This window comes from Conger conger, chromosome 1 (assembly GCF_963514075.1).
Source record: "Conger conger chromosome 1, fConCon1.1, whole genome shotgun sequence".
Classification (NCBI taxonomy): domain Eukaryota; kingdom Metazoa; phylum Chordata; class Actinopteri; order Anguilliformes; family Congridae; genus Conger; species Conger conger.
Window position 1 is genome coordinate 43,270 of NC_083760.1, and position 16,731 is coordinate 60,000.

The 16,731-nt window shown below is 49.3% G+C and overlaps 1 protein-coding gene across 11 annotated transcripts in view; it reads right to left on the reverse strand.

Annotated features, from left to right (window-relative positions):
* Window positions 1-16,731, reverse strand: part of tcea3 (transcription elongation factor A (SII), 3) — a 39,348-nt gene that overhangs the window by 17,532 nt on the left and 5,085 nt on the right. For 3 of the 11 annotated variants that reach the window (XM_061238115.1, XM_061238069.1, XM_061238031.1), the window contains exons 3-14: window positions 16,621-16,726; window positions 13,756-13,951; window positions 9,109-9,222; window positions 8,923-9,024; window positions 8,186-8,287; window positions 7,238-7,339; window positions 6,127-6,228; window positions 5,045-5,152; window positions 4,350-4,451; window positions 3,436-3,543; window positions 2,650-2,757; window positions 1,712-1,819 (exon numbers count right to left, since the gene is read on the reverse strand). In XM_061238115.1, the coding sequence (XP_061094099.1) occupies window positions 1,712-1,819; window positions 2,650-2,757; window positions 3,436-3,543; window positions 4,350-4,451; window positions 5,045-5,152; window positions 6,127-6,228; window positions 7,238-7,339; window positions 8,186-8,287; window positions 8,923-9,024; window positions 9,109-9,222; window positions 13,756-13,951; window positions 16,621-16,726 (1,358 nt within the window). The remainder of the gene's footprint in view (window positions 1-1,711; window positions 1,820-2,649; window positions 2,758-3,435; window positions 3,544-4,349; window positions 4,452-5,044; window positions 5,153-6,126; window positions 6,229-7,237; window positions 7,340-8,185; window positions 8,288-8,922; window positions 9,025-9,108; window positions 9,223-13,755; window positions 13,952-16,620; window positions 16,727-16,731) is intronic. The other 8 variants (XM_061238059.1, XM_061238052.1, XM_061238041.1 and 5 more) reach the window with 8 other exon arrangements.

Below are 16,731 nucleotides of genomic sequence, written 5' to 3' on the forward strand. Positions count from 1 at the left end.
TGAGGAACACACTCACCAGGCCTGAGGAACACACTCACCAGGCCTGAGGAACACACTCACCAGGCCTGAGACACACTCACCAGGCCTGAGACACACTCACCAGGCCTGAGACACACTCACCAGGCCTGAGGAACACACTCAGCCAGCAGACACCAGCACACAGAGCAGTGCACTTTGCTATCAGTGTGAAATTAAACACACCTCTTTTTAAACTCTTTTAAAACAGCCACAAATACATGCACCATTGTGAGCAATTCTAAATGTAATACCCATTTTACAAAGATCAAAAATAATCTGTGCATTAAAAATCACAGAATTAAAATAGAAGACATTCATTCACTTTTGGTGCCTCATTCATTGCATGCTCTCATGTAGAGACATGTTGATTTTGTGAGAGCTCAGTACAGTTTAGCCACAAGCCAAATAGATGCTCTTGCCAACCACACACTCTGACAAAACACAAGGCACTATCAGGAATTTACCAGAGACAGGAATTTGGAGGATAGACTAAATCAGCCTTATCTCACAACCACTCTCATTTCTAACTGCCACGTACTGAAACCAGTCTATCCCTGACCACCATGACTCCTCCTGTCTCACCCTGACCACCATGACTCCCCCTGTCCCACCCTGACCACCATGACTCCCCCTGTCCCACCCTGACCACCATGACTCCTCCTGTCCCACCCTGACAACCATGACTCCCTCCTGTCTCACCCTGACCACCATGACTCCTCCTGTCTCACCCTGACCACCATGACTCCCTCCTGTCTCACCCTGACCACCATGACTCCTCCTGTCTCACCCTGACCACCATGACTCCCTCCTGTCTGACCCTGACCACCATGACTCCTCCTGTCTCACCCTGACCACCATGACTCCTCCTGTCTCACCCTGACCACCATGACTCCCTCCTGTCTGACCCTGACCACCATGACTCCTCCTGTCTCACACTGACCACCATGACTCCCCCTGTCTCACCCTAACCACCATGACTCCTCCTGTCTCACCCTGACCACCATGACTCCCCCTGTCCCACACTGACCACCATGACTTCCCCTGTCCCACCCTGACCACCATGACTCCTCCTGTCCCACCCTGACCACCATGACTCCCTCCTGTCTCACCCTGACCACCATGACTCCCCCTGTCCCACCCTGACCACCATGACTCCCTCCTGTCTGACCCTGACCACCATGACTCCTCCTGTCTCACACTGACCACCATGACTCCCCCTGTCTCACCCTAACCACCATGACTCCTCCTGTCTCACCCTGACCACCATGACTCTCCCTGTCCCACCCTAACCACCATGACTCCTCCTGTCTGACCCTGACCACCATGACTCCCCCTGTCCCATCATGACTCTCTCTGTCCCACCCTGACCACCATGACTCCTCCTGTCTCACCCTGACCACCATGACTCCTCCTGTCCCACCCTAACCACCATGACTCCCCCTGTCCCACCCTGACCACCATGACTCCTCCTGTCTCACCCTGACCACCATGACTCCTCCTGTCCCACCCTGACCACCATGACTCCCTGCTGTCTGACCTAACAGGAATCCCTCAGACACAAGAAGCCCATGGGTAGCATAGAGGTCTTGGGTACACTCAATATATCAGAAAATCATTATTGCCCCATAAGTTGCATGTATTGTAATACACCCTAACCACTATGACACATGCAGTGACATCACCACACTCCTACCCTGTCCTCTCTTTCTTCAGTTCAGCTGCTGGGCGCTTGGGAGGGGGAGGAGGATGAAGGTGAAGAGGAAGAGGAGGGCAGAGAGCATTGGGGTCGGGAGCCTCTTTCCTACAGGAGGAATTAACACCCTGTGTGATGTGTGCATTTACCAAACCCACCATTTCAGAATCTTAGAACCAGCACACATTTACCAAACCCACCATTTTAGTATCTTAGAACCAACACACATTTACCAAACCTACCATTTCAGAATCTTAGAACCAGCACACATTTACCAAAAGCAGCATTTAAGAATCTTTGAATATCATACATTTGCCAGACACACAATTTCAGCATCTTAAAACCAGCACACATTTACCAAAACCGCCATTTCAGAAGCTTCGAACCAGCAGACATTTACCAAACCACATTTAATCTCACTCTGACCACCATGACTCCCCCTGTCTCACCCTGACCACCATGACTCCTCCTGTCCCACCATGACTCCCTCCTGTCTGACCCTAACCACCATGACTCCCCCTGTCCCACCTTGACAACCATGACTCCCCCTGTCTCACCCTGACCACCATGACTCCTCCTGTCCCACCATGACTCCCTCCTGTCTGACCCTAACCACCATGACTCCCCCTGTCCCACCCTGACAACCATGACTCCTCCTGTCTCACCCTGACCACCATGACTCCCCCTGTCCCACCCTGACCACCATGACTCCTCCTGTCTCACCCTGACCACCATGACTCCTCCTGTCTCACCCTGACCACCATGACTCCCTGCTGTCTGACCTAACAGAAATCCCTCAGACACAAGAAGCCCATGGGTAGCATAGAGGTCTTGAGTACACTCAATATATCAGAAAATCATTATTGCCCCATGAGTTGGATGTATTGTAATACACCCTAACAACTATGACACATGCAGTGACATCACCACACTCCTACCCTGACCTCTCTTTCTTCAGTTCGGCTGCTGGGCGCTTGGGAAGGGGAGGAGGATGAAGGTGAAGAGGAAGAGGAGGGCAGAGAGCATTGGGGTCGGGAGCCTCTTTCCTACAGGAGGAATTAACACCGTGTGATGTGTGCATTTACCAAACCCACCATTTCAGAATCTTAGAACCAGCACACATTTACCAAACCCATCATTTCAGAATCTTAGAACCAGCACACATTTACCAAAAGCAGCATTTAAGAATCTTTGAATATCATACATTTGCCAGACACACAATTTCAGCATCTTAAAACCAGCACACATTTACCAAAACCGCCATTTCAGAAGCTTCGAACCAGCAGACATTTACCAAACCACATTTAATCTCACTCTGACCACCATGACTCCCCCTGTCTCACCCTGACCACCATGACTCCTCCTGTCCCACCATGACTCCCTCCTGTCTGACCCTAACCACCATGACTCCCCCTGTCCCACCCTGACAACCATGACTCCTCCTGTCTCACCCTGACCACCATGACTCCCCCTGTCCCACCCTGACCACCATGACTCCTCCTGTCCCACCCTAACCACCATGACTCCTCCTGTCTCACCCTGTCCACCATGACTCCCTGCTGTCTGACCTAACAGAAATCCCTCAGACACAAGAAGCCCATGGGTAGCATAGAGGTCTTGAGTACACTCAACATATCAGAAAATCATTATTGCCCCATGAGTTGGATGTATTGTAATACACCCTAACAACTATGACACATGCAGTGACATCACCACACTCCTACCCTGACCTCTCTTTCTTCAGTTCGGCTGCTGGGCGCTTGGGAAGGGGAGGAGGATGAAGGTGAAGAGGAAGAGGAGGGCAGAGAGCATTGGGGTCGGGAGCCTCTTTCCTACAGGAGGAATTAACACCGTGTGATGTGTGCATTTACCAAACCCACCATTTTAGAATCTTAGAACCAGCACACATTTACCAAACCCACCCTTTCAGAATCTTAGAACCAGCACACATTTACCAAACACACCATTTCAGAATCTTAGAACCAGCACACATTTACCAAACACACCCTTTCAGAATCTTAGAACCAGCACACATTTACCAAAAGCAGCATTTAAGAATCTTTGAATATCATACATTTGCCAGACACACAATTTCAGCATCTTAAAACCAGCACACATTTACCAAAACCGCCATTTCAGAAGCTTCGAACCAGCAGACATTTATCAAACCACATTTAATCTCACTCTGACCACCATGACTCCCCCTGTCTCACCCTGACCACCATGACTCCTCCTGTCTCACCCTGACCACCATGACTCCCTCCTGTCTGACCCTAACCACCATGACTCCCCCTGTCCAACCCTGACCACCATGACTCCTCCTGTCTCACCCTGACCACCATGACTCCCCCTGTCCCACCCTGACCACCATGACTCCTCCTGTCCCACCTTAACCACCATGACTCCTCCTGTCTCACCCTGACCACCATGACTCCTCCTGTCTCACCCTGACCACCATGACTCCCTGCTGTCTGACCTAACAGAAATCCCTCAGACACAAGAAGCCCATGGGTAGCATAGAGGTCTTGAGTACACTCAATATATCAGAAAATCATTATTGCCCCATGAGTTGGATGTATTGTAATACACCCTAACAACTATGACACATGCAGTGACATCACCACACTCCTACCCTGACCTCTCTTTCTTCAGTTCGGCTGCTGGGCGCTTGGGAAGGGGAGGAGGATGAAGGCGAAGAGGAAGAGGAGGGCAGAGAGCATTGGGGTCGGGAGCCTCTTTCCTACAGGAGGAATTAACACCGTGTGATGTGTGCATTTACCAAACCCACCCTTTCAGAATCTTAGAACCAGCACACATTTACCAAACACACCTTTCAGAATCTTAGAACCAGCACACATTTACCAAACATACCCTTTCAGAATCTTAGAACCAGCACACATTTACCAAACCACATTTAATCTCACCCTGACCACCATGACTCCCTCCTGTCTCACCCTGACCACCATGACTCCCCCTGTCCCACCCTGACCACCATGACTCCCTCCTGTCTCACCCTGACCACCATGACTCCCCCTGTCTCACCCTGACCACCATGACTCTCCCTGTCTCACCCTGACCACCATGACTCCCCCTGTCTGACCCTGACCACCATGACTCCTCCTGTCTCACCCTGACCACCATGACTCCTCCTGTCCCACCCTAACCACCATGACTCCTCCTGTCTCACCCTGACCACCATGACTCCTCCTCTCCCACCCTGACCACCATGACACATGTGGTGACGTCACAGCAGACGTGATTATGTCACACACACAGTGACATCACAGCAGACATTATGATGTCACACATGCAGTGACATCACCACACTCCTACCCTGTCCTCTCTTTCTTCAGTTCGGCTGCTGGGCGCTTGGGAGGGGGAGGAGGATGAAGGTGAAGAGGAAGAGGAGGGCAGAGAGCATTGGGGTCGGGAGCCTCTTTCCTACAGGAGGAATTAACACCGTGTGATGTGTGCATTTACCAAACCCATCATTTCAGAATCGTAGAACCAGCACACATTTACCAAACCCATCATTTCAGAATCGTAGAACCAGCACACATTTACCAAACCCACCCTTTCAGAATCTTAGAACCAGCACACATTTACCAAACACACCCTTTCAGAATCTTAGAACCAGCACACATTTACCAAACACACCCTTTCAGAATCTTAGAACCAGCACACATTTACCAAACCACATTTACTCTCACTCTGACAACCATGACTCCTCCTGTCCGACCCTAACCACCATGACTCCTCCTGTCTGACCCTGACCACCATGACTCCACCCGTCTCACCCTGACCACCATGACTCCTCCTGTATCACCCTGACCACCATGACTCCTCCTGTCTGACCCTAACCACCATGACTCCCCCTGTCTGACCCTAACCACCATGACTCCTCCTGTCTGACCCTGACCACCATGACTCCCCCGTCTCACCCTGACCACCATGACTCCTCCTGTCTCACCCTGACCACCATGACTCCTCCTGTGTCACCCTGACCACCATGACTCCCCCTGTCCCACCCTAACCACCATGACTCCCTCCTGTCTCACCCTGACCACCATGACTCCTCCTGTCTCACCCTGACCACCATGACGCCCTCCTGTCTCACCCTGACCACCCTGACTCCCCCTGTCTCACCCTGACCACCATGACTCCCTCCTGTCTCACCCTGACCACCATGACTCCCCCTGTCTCACCCTGACCACCATGACTCCCCCTGTCTGACCCTGACCACCATGACTCCTCCTGTCCCACCCTGACCACCATGACTCCTCCTGTCCCACCCTGACCACCATGACACATGTGGTGACGTCACAGCAGACGTGATTATGTCACACACACAGTGACATCACAGCAGACATTATGATGTCACACATGTAGTGACATCACCACACTCCTACCCTGACCTCTCTTTCTTCAGTTCGGCTGCTGGGCGCTTGGGAGGGGGAGGAGGATGAAGGTGAAGAGGAAGAGGAGGGCAGAGAGCATTGGGGTCGGGAGCCTCTTTCCTACAGGAGGAATTAACACCCTGTGTGATGTGTGCATTTACCAAACCCACCCTTTCAGAATCTTAGAACCAGCACACATTTACCAAACCCATCATTTCAGAATCGTAGAACCAGCACACATTTACCAAACACACCCTTTCAGAATCTTAGAACCAGCACACATTTACCAAACCACATTTACTCTCACTCTGACCACCATGACTCCTCCTGTCCGACCCTAACCACCATGACTCCTCCTGTCTGACCCTGACCACCATGACTCCACCCGTCTCACCCTGACCACCATGACTCCTCCTGTATCACCCTGACCACCATGACTCCTCCTGTCTGACCCTGACCACCATGACTCCCCCTGTCTGACCCTAACCACCATGACTCCTCCTGTCTGACCCTGACCACCATGACTCCCCCCGTCTCACCCTGACCACCATGACTCCTCCTGTCTCACCCTGACCACCATGACTCCTCCTGTGTCACCCTGACCACCATGACTCCCCCTGTCCCACCCTAACCACCATGACTCCCTCCTGTCTCACCCTGACCACCATGACTCCTCCTGTCTCACCCTGACCACCATGACGCCCTCCTGTCTCACCCTGACCACCCTGACTCCCCCTGTCTCACCCTGACCACCATGACTCTTTCCTGTCTCACCCTGACCACCATGACTCCCCCTGTCTCACCCTGACCACCATGACTCCCCCTGTCTGACCCTGACCACCATGACTCCTCCTGTCCCACCCTGACCACCATGACTCCTCCTGTCCCACCCTGACCACCATGACTCCCCCTGTCTCACCCTGACCACCATGACTCCCCCTGTCTGACCCTGACCACCATGACTCCTCCTGTCCCACCCTGACCACCATGACTCCTCCTGTCCCACCCTGACCACCATGACACATGTGGTGACGTCACAGCAGACGTGATTATGTCACACACACAGTGACATCACAGCAGACATTATGATGTCACACATGTAGTGACATCACCACACTCCTACCCTGACCTCTCTTTCTTCAGTTCGGCTGCTGGGCGCTTGGGAGGGGGAGGAGGATGAAGGTGAAGAGGAAGAGGAGGGCAGAGAGCATTGGGGTCGGGAGCCTCTTTCCTACAGGAGGAATTAACACCGTGTGATGTGTGCATTTACCAAACCCACCATTTCAGAATCTTTGAATAGCATACATTTACCAAACCCATCATTTCAGAATCGTAGAACCAGCACACATTTACCAAACCACATTTACTCTCACTCTGACCACCATGACTCCTCCTGTCCGACCCTAACCACCATGACTCCTCCTGTCTGACCCTGACCACCATGACTCCACCCGTCTCACCCTGACCACCATGACTCCTCCTGTATCACCCTGACCACCATGACTCCTCCTGTCTGACCCTGACCACCATGACTCCCCCTGTCTGACCCTAACCACCATGACTCCTCCTGTCTGAACCTGACCACCATGACTCCTCCTGTCTGACCCTGACCACCATGACTCCCCCCGTCTCACCCTGACCACCATGACTCCTCCTGTCTCACCCTGACCACCATGACTCCTCCTGTGTCACCCTGACCACCATGACTCCCCCTGTGCCACCCTAACCACCATGACTCCCTCCTGTCTCACCCTGACCACCATGACTTCCCCCGTCTCACCCTGACCACCATGACTCCTCCTGTCTGACCCTGACCACCATGACTCCCCCTGTCTCACCCTGACCACCATGACTCCTCCTGTCTCACTCTGACCACCATGACTCCTCCTGTCCCACCCTGACCACCATGACTCCTCCTGTCTCACTCTGACCACCATGACTCCTCCTGTCCCACCCTGACCACCATGACACATGTGGTGACGTCACAGCAGATGTGATTATGTCACACACACAGTGACATCACAGCATACATTATGATGTCACACATGCAGTGACATCACCACACTCCTACCCTGACCTCTCTTTCTTCAGTTCGGCTGCCGGACGCTTGGGAGGGGGAGGAGGATGAAGGTGAAGAGGAAGAGGAGGGCAGAGAGCATTGGGGTCGGGAGCCTCTTTCCTACAGGAGGAATTAACACCCTGTGTGATGTGTGCATTTACCAAACCCACCATTTCAGAATCTTAGAACCAGCACACATTTACCAAACACACCCTTTCAGAATCTTAGAACCAGCACACATTTACCAAACACACCATTTCAGAATCTTAGAACCAGCACACATTTACCAAACACACCCTTTCAGAATCTTAGAATCAGCACACATTTACCAAACACACCCTTTCAGAATCGTAGAATCAGCACACATTGGCCAAACACACCCTTTCCGAATCTTAGAACCAGCACACATTTACCAAACCACATTTACTCTCACCCTGACCACCATGACTCCCTCCTGTCTGACCCTGACAACCATGACTCCCCCTGTCTCACCTTGACCACCATGACTCCCTGCTGTCTCACCCTCACCATGACACATGTGGTGACATCATAGCAGATGTGATTATGTCACACACACACTGACATCACAGCAGAGGTGATTATGTCACATACATGCAATGATATCATAGCAGATGTCATTATGTCACACATGTGGTGACATCACAGCACATGTGATTATGTCACACACACAGTGACATCAGATTAGACATTATGATGTCACACATGCAGTGACATCACCACACTCCTACCCTGACCTCTCTTTCTTCAGTTCGGCTGCTGGACGCTTGGGAGAGGGAGGAGGATGAAGGTGAAGAGGAAGAGGATGGCAAAGAACATTGGGGTCGGGAGCCTCTTTCCTACAGGAGAAATTAGGGTTAGGGTTAGGGTTAACACCCCTGAGCCTCAGGCCAAGAGAGCAGAACACAAACACAGGCCCTCACCTCTCTCTTTCTTTCTTCTCTCGCTCTCTCTTCTGCTCGCCCGAGTGTCTCTGTTTCCTGTGATCCCCGGAGAGCTTCCTGTGAGGCTCTGTGGGGTCACTAGACCACCTCCTGCTTGGAAAACAAACAGGACCCACCTGAGTAACCAATCCAATCACCACCCCTGTCCCACACATGCACATACTGTGGGCTCCAGCCCTATCCCTATAATTAACAACACAGATAATATTATACAGGACTGTGCAAATGCTTTAAATTCTTCTCGGTATACGTGCACACATTTCTTGAAGGAACTCAGCAGGTAGGTTGTTCCAAACATCTTGGAGAACTAGCCACAGTTCTTCTGTGGATTTAGGCAGCCTCAAATGCTTCCGTCTCTTCATGTAATCCCAGACAGACTCGATGATGTTGAGATCAGGGCTCTGTCGGAGCCGTACCATCACTTCCAGGACTCCTTGTTCCTCATTACGCTGAAGATAGTTCTTAATGACATTGGCTGTATGTTTGGGGTCATTGTCCTGCTGCAGAATAAAGTTGGTGCCAATCAGATGCCTCCCTGATGGTATTGCATGATGGATAAGTATCTGCCTGTATTTCTCAGCATTGAGGAGACCCTCATTCTTGTTCCGCTCTCCAGCCCTTCGGTGAACAAACTGCCTTCTGCTCTAGCCAAATATCTCACATTTGTACTCATCGGTCCAGAGAACCTGCTGCCATTTCCCTGCACCCCATTTCCTGCGTTTTCGTGCATAGTTGAGTCGCTTGGCCTTGTTTCCACGTCGGAGGTATGGCTTTTTGGCCACATTTCTTCCATGAAGACCACTTCTGACCAGATTTCTCCACACAGTCGATGGGTGTACTTGGGTCCCACTGGTTTCTGTCAATTCTGAGCTGATGGCACTGCTGGACATCTTCCGATTGCGAAGGGAAGAAAGCATGATGTTCCTGGGCCGACCACTGCGTCTACGGTCCTCAACGTTCCCAGTTTCTTTGTGCTTCTTCAACAGAGCTTGGACAGCACATCTGGAAACCCCTGTCTGCCTTGACATTTCAGCCAGGGAGAGACCTTGCTGATGCAGTATAACTACCTTGTGTCTTGTTGCTGTGCTCAGTCGTGTCATGGTGTATGACTTCTGAGGTTAAACTGTCTTCAGCAACCTTACCTTGGAAGCAGAGTTTGGCTGTTCCTCACCCAGTTTGAACCCTCCTACACAGCTATTTCTTTTTCAGTTAATGATTGTGTTTCAACCTACATATTAAATTGATGATCATTCGCTCATGTTTCATATAACTGGTTAATCACACACCTGACTATATGCCTACAAAATCCCTGACTTTGTGCAAGTGTACCTAAAAGAACTGATGCTGGTTTGAAGGCAAAGGGTGGTCACACCAAATATTGATTTGATTTAGATTTTTCTTCTGTTCACTCACAAAACTAATAATATTTCTATTTCTGAAAGCATTATTTTTTTACACCTGTCTAAAACTTTTGCACAGTACTGTATATGTTATGTTTAAACAAATGGGAAACTGATACACTTTAATTTCAATATATTTACTGTCATGTTTCAATGTTTAATTATTGTAAATACAATTAAACAATACAATTGTATTTAATTTAGTCAATCTAAAAGCTAAAGGAACTATATTGTGTCATTCTATCACTTCCTGTTTCATTAGTGTATAAAAATGAGGTAACAAGCATGGAAAATCCCTTTGTCATCCATCAGCATGGGAAAAGCCAAAAAACACCATCAACATGGTTGGCGGCAAAAGAGCTGCACTTGATACATACTGCCACAAATGGAAGTGTCCTTCTCAAACACGCAGTTACATACTGCCAAATATGGAAATGTCCTTTTCAAACATGCAGTTACATACTGCCAAATATGGAAGTGTCCTTCTCAAACACGCAGTTACATACTGCCACATATTCAAGCGGATCATTGATAATTTGGAGACGTTCTGCTGCCAGTGGTCCAGGGGCACAACTGCAATACATTACATGTTATTTAGCTGATGCTTTTATCCAAACAACTCACAGTTGATTGGACTAAGCAGGGTTCAATTCCCCCCCAGTATCAACGTGGGGTTAAGGGCCTTGTTCAAGGGCCCAACAGCTGCGCTGATCTTATCGTTGCTATACCAGCAGCCTTCCAGGTCCCAGTCATGTACATTAACCACTACACTACAGGCTGCCCCAGTCATGTACCTAGGCACTAGGCTACAGTCTGCCCCAGTCATGTACCTTAGCCACTAGGCTACAGGCTGCCCCAGTCATGTACCTAGGCACTAGGCTACAGGCTGCCCCAGTCATGTACCTTAGCCACTAGGCTACAGGCTGCCCCAGTCATGTCCCTTAACCACTAGGCTACAGGCTGCTCATACACATCAATGGCACAATTAATTCAGCAAAGTCTGTGATAGGAAGCTGAGACTTGGTTTGTGGCAGGACAATGACTTCACACATCAAATTCCATATAGAAATGGTTCAGTGAAAACAACATCCATGTTCCGCAATGGTCACCTCTGTGACCAGACTAAATCCCATCACAAACCTGCGTTCAGATCTGAAGAGGGGGGTCCATAAGTACAAACCCATGGATATTAATGATTCTGAAAGGCTCTGCATGGAGGAATGGTGAAAAGTCCCTCCAAATGTGGTCTCTAACATTACCACAAATTATAGAATAATACGGATGGCAGTCATCTCTGCCAGGGGTGTTTGCACAATGTATTAAACCAGGGATCGAAATCATTTTGGCACCTATGGATTTACAGAGGATTTAAACCTACATAAAAAGCATTGAAGCATAAGAATAAATGTATTGAAATAAAAGTACAGTGCTGTCTGTAAGACAATAAAACAAGGCCTATAAAGTTTGTATAGATGTTTAGCTTTAATTTAGCATCCATCCATTTGGCTGCACAGTATAGGAATTGTAGCTATTAAGTTTTTAACCCCAGGCAAGCCTTAAGAATAGACTGGCCAGATTACAAAGTGTTATGGACATATGAGACAAAGATCAACCTGGACCAGAGTAATGGAAAGAGGAAAGTGTGGAGAAAAAAAGGAACAGTTGATTTTCCAAAGAATACCACCTCATTTGTCAAACATAGAGGATGTAGTGTTATGGCTTGGGCATGTATGGCTGCCACTGGAATCAGCGCACTTGTGATTGTGTTCATTGTTAATGTCCCTACTGACAGCAGCAGCAGGATGAATGCCGAAGTATACAGAAACATCTTGTCTGCTTGGATCCAATAAATGCCTCAAAACTGATTGGAAGAGGTTCATTATGCAGCAACACATACAGTCAAAGCAACCAAGGAGTTTCTTCAGGCTAAAAGGTGGGACATTCTTGACTGGCCAAGTCAATCACCTGACCTCAATCCAACTGAGCATGCATTGCATTTGCTGAAGACCAGACTGAAGGCAACTATCCCCAGAAACAAGCAGGAGCTGCAGAGGGCTGCAGTACAGGCCTGGCAGAGCATCACCAGGGAAGACACCAGCATCTGGGCTGTAGACTTCAGGCAGTCACTGATTGCAAAGGATTTTCAATTAAATATTGAATGACTTTATTTCAGTTTGTGTTAATTTGTCCAATTATTTTTGGTCCCCTAAAATTGGGAGAACTATGTATAAAAAGGACAGAAATTCCAACATGGTGGAAAAATGAAAATGAAAAATGAAAGCTGGAAGTTTGCACTTCAACCACATAGTGATTGCCTCCCCCTATTTCGACGCAGACTCAAAACACACCTCTTCAAACTCTACCTTAGTCCTCCCTCCTGACTTACCCCGCCCCCCCCTTCTGATACCCCTATCCCTGTCTAACCCCCCCCCCCCTTCTGATACCCCTATCCCTGTCTAACCCCCCCCAAAAAAAAAAAAAAAAAAAAAAAAAAAAAAATTGCACTTATGATGACGACTATATGTTTAGAACAGCAGTCCAGGTGTATTTTCCTAGTTCTGGTTGTGATGCTTTGACTTGTGGTAGAACCTATGCACTTGTAAGTCGCTTTGGATTAAAAGCGTCTGCCAAATAACTAAAATGTAAATGTAAATTGCTTTATTTCAACTGATTGTTTGCTGGAGTACAGAGCAGAAACAACAAGCAAATGAGTCACTGTCCAAATACTAACGGACTGCACTGTATATTATTTTCTTATATGTTCGAACATATAGAATATTATCTGTGTGGTTTCATTTTTCTTCATTCTGGAGCCCATTGTACATACATACACATGTACACATACACTGCTTTCTTTCAGATCAGAGTGTGAAACCAAGCAGCTCACGTGACACACTTCAGTGCTAAAACAATTTCACTTTCACTTTGCTTTGCACATTCACACTTTATCTTACTCAGATTTGCACACAACTCAAACAGCTTCCATCATCATCATCCTCAGCGATCACTCGAGTTGAGTATGATGTCCTCCATTGGGTAAACAGACCTTGCATGTGACTGGACAGTATTTATGTGTGTAAGGTGTGCCCTGTGATGCATGCCCCACAGGGGCTCCTACCTGGGCACTCCCCATAGGGGCTCCTACCAGGGCACTCCCCATAGGGGCTCCTACCTGGGCACTCCCTATAGGGGCTCCTACCTGGGCACTCCCCATAGGGGCTCCTACCTGGGCACTCGTTCCTTTTCTTCCATTGTTTTGGAGGGAATTCTCTCTTTCTCTGGCATGGTTTTAACAGGAATCCTCTCTTTCTCTGGCATGGTTTTAGCAGGTGTGCAGTCATTCCCACTGGGTGGCAGGGAACTGGAGTCGACCCCATTGTTCCTGTCATGTAGCTTCTCCTCCTTGTGGGCCTGGGGGGATTCTGGGGAGGAGGGGGTGAGGATTAGAGTTAGGGTTAGGGTTAGGGCTAGGGATGATGAGTGTCTGAATCACTCAGATCTGAGCTCATTAAGACATCATCCTACATTCACCAATCCCAGGAATACCCATCCAATCCCATAAATTCCAGGATTAACTATTCACAAAAACATGCCCCGTGCTTCCTCACTAGAAACACCAGAAAGGTTTGTTCAGCATTTTTTATTTTATTATTTTTTTAAAGATATTTTTTAGCCCTTTTTCAGCTTTATTGGACAGTATATAGTATAGAGAGACAGGAAGAATGGGAGCGAGAGAGAGAGAGGGGAAGACATGCGACAAATGTCAGACGGTCGGAATTCGAATCGCCGACGTCGTTGCTCAATGAGCATGCGGTCAGTGCTCTACAGGCTGCGCCACCAAGACACCCTTGTTCAGCATTATTACATTGGGTTCTGCACCCACAACAACCTAATGTCATAACGATGACAAAATCATGTGCTGTAAAACTATTCTCTTGAACTAAAGGATGCAACTGAATTCACTTCAACATTTCTATTTCTAAAATATAGCAGTTTTGTTTCATAGGTTAAGGGGGAAATGTATATTGAGGCATATATCAATGCTATTTTGGAGCTTAGGGCTGACTGCCTTTACAGAGTAACAGTCACAACCTTTGCAAATTATTCAGTTAAAGAAATACAAAGTGCAATTACAAAAAAAAGAAAAGAAGGGTTTATTCAGTCATAACATACTGAGGATGCTACCGCTGCTCCTGATACTTGTACACACTGTCTCTCTCATCAACTCCCCTGAGAACACACAGCTTTGCAGGTTTGAGTGAGCATGGACCACTCTCAAATCGGTTACATTCCATGCAGTAGTCATGTAGTCTATTCAGTTTATTAAAAGTCTCAGTTTCACTAAAAAACTGAAAATATGTCAGGGGCTTTAAGTCCACAGTTATAAATCTCTCATTTCTAAACACCCACAATCATTCATCCCCACCACAAGTCTTTATGGCCTTCATTACACAATTGCAATTGATACATTTTCTGATTAAATGTAAATTTTCATTAAGCAATTAATATCAACCCATTTAGCTTCTGACAATGTGCTGGAGAAGTGAGTAACACCTGGGCATGGGCACCTGGGCACCTGGGCATGGGCACCTGGGCATGAGCACCTGGGCATGGGCACCTGGGCACCTGGGCATGAGCACCTGGGCATGGGCACCTGGGCATGGGCACCTGGGCATGGGCACCTGGGCATGGGCACCTGGGCACCTGGGCATGGGCACCTGGGCACCTGGGCATGGGCACCTGGGCACCTGGGCACCTGGGCATGGGCACCTGGGCACCTGGGCATGAGCACCTGGGCATGAGCACCTGGGCATGAGCACCTGGGCATGGGCACCTGGGCATGGGCACCTGGGCATGGGCACCTGGGCACCTGGGCATGAGCACCTGGGCATGAGCACCTGAGCATGGGCACCTGGGCATGAGCACCTGGGCATGAGCACCTGGGCATGAGCACCTGGGCACCTGGGCATGGGCACCTGGGCACCTGGGCATGAGCACCTGGGCATGGGCACCTGGGCATGATCACCTGGGCATGGGCACCTGGGCATGGGCACCTGGGCATGGGCACCTGGGCACCTGGGCATGGGCACCTGGGCACCTGGGCATGGGCACCTGGGTACCTGGGCATGAGCACCTGGGCATGAGCACCTGGGCACCTGGGCATGGGCACCTGGGCACCTGGGCATGAGCACCTGGGCATGAGCACCTGGGCATGGGCACCTGGGCATGGGCACCTGGGCATGGGCACCTGGGCATGAGCACCTGGGCATGGGCACCTGGGCATGGGCACCTGGGCATGGGCACCTGGGCACCTGGGCATGAGCACCTGGGCATGGGCACCTGGGCATGGGCACCTGTTATCTGGTAGGGGTGTTTGTGAAAAAAATGCCACTGCCTGTAATTGACTTTTCATTCATTAATTCATTAATTCATTAATTCATTATCCTAACCCGCTTATCCTGAACAGGGTCGCAGGGGGGCTGGAGCCTATCCCAGCATACATTGGGCGAAAGGCAAGAATACACCCTGGACAGGTCGCCAGTCCATCGCAGGGCACACACACCATTTACTCACACACTCATACCCAATTTAGACTCTCCAGTCAGCCTAACCTGCATCTCTTTGGACTGTGGGAGGAAACCGGAGTACCCGGAGGAAACCCACGCAAACACGGGGAGAACATGCAAACTCCACACAGAGAGGCCCCGGCCGACCAGGATTCGAACCCAGGACCTCCTTGCTGTGAGGCGGCAGTGCTACCCACTTAGTTGCTACCCTTAGTTGACTTTTTAGAAATGTAAAAATGTGGTTATATTAAGCCAAGTTATTTCGGAAAAATAATAGAAGGAGGAGGGTATAGCATTTACAGTGTTGGAGTGATTTAAATTTTAAAGTCTACGTGTCCAGTGGTGTCACCTCTGGCCTTTCAGGAGTGAAAGAAAATCCACTCTGCTTTACATGTGCATCACATAGTCTCAGGGGATCTATGGGTATCTTGGTGCCATATTTAGTGTTTTTATTCATTAGGGTTTGTCATTAGCAGATGAAGGTGGTGGGGGTCTGAAACACCAGGACAAACCGTGGGCTTTACCCAGAAGCCTTTTCCAGTTCTTGATAAGGATCTTGGCGAGGCTGACCGCTTGCTCATCAGTGCAGTGCTTCCGAATTCCGTTAACGGACATTCCGATCCGTGTGTTCTGTG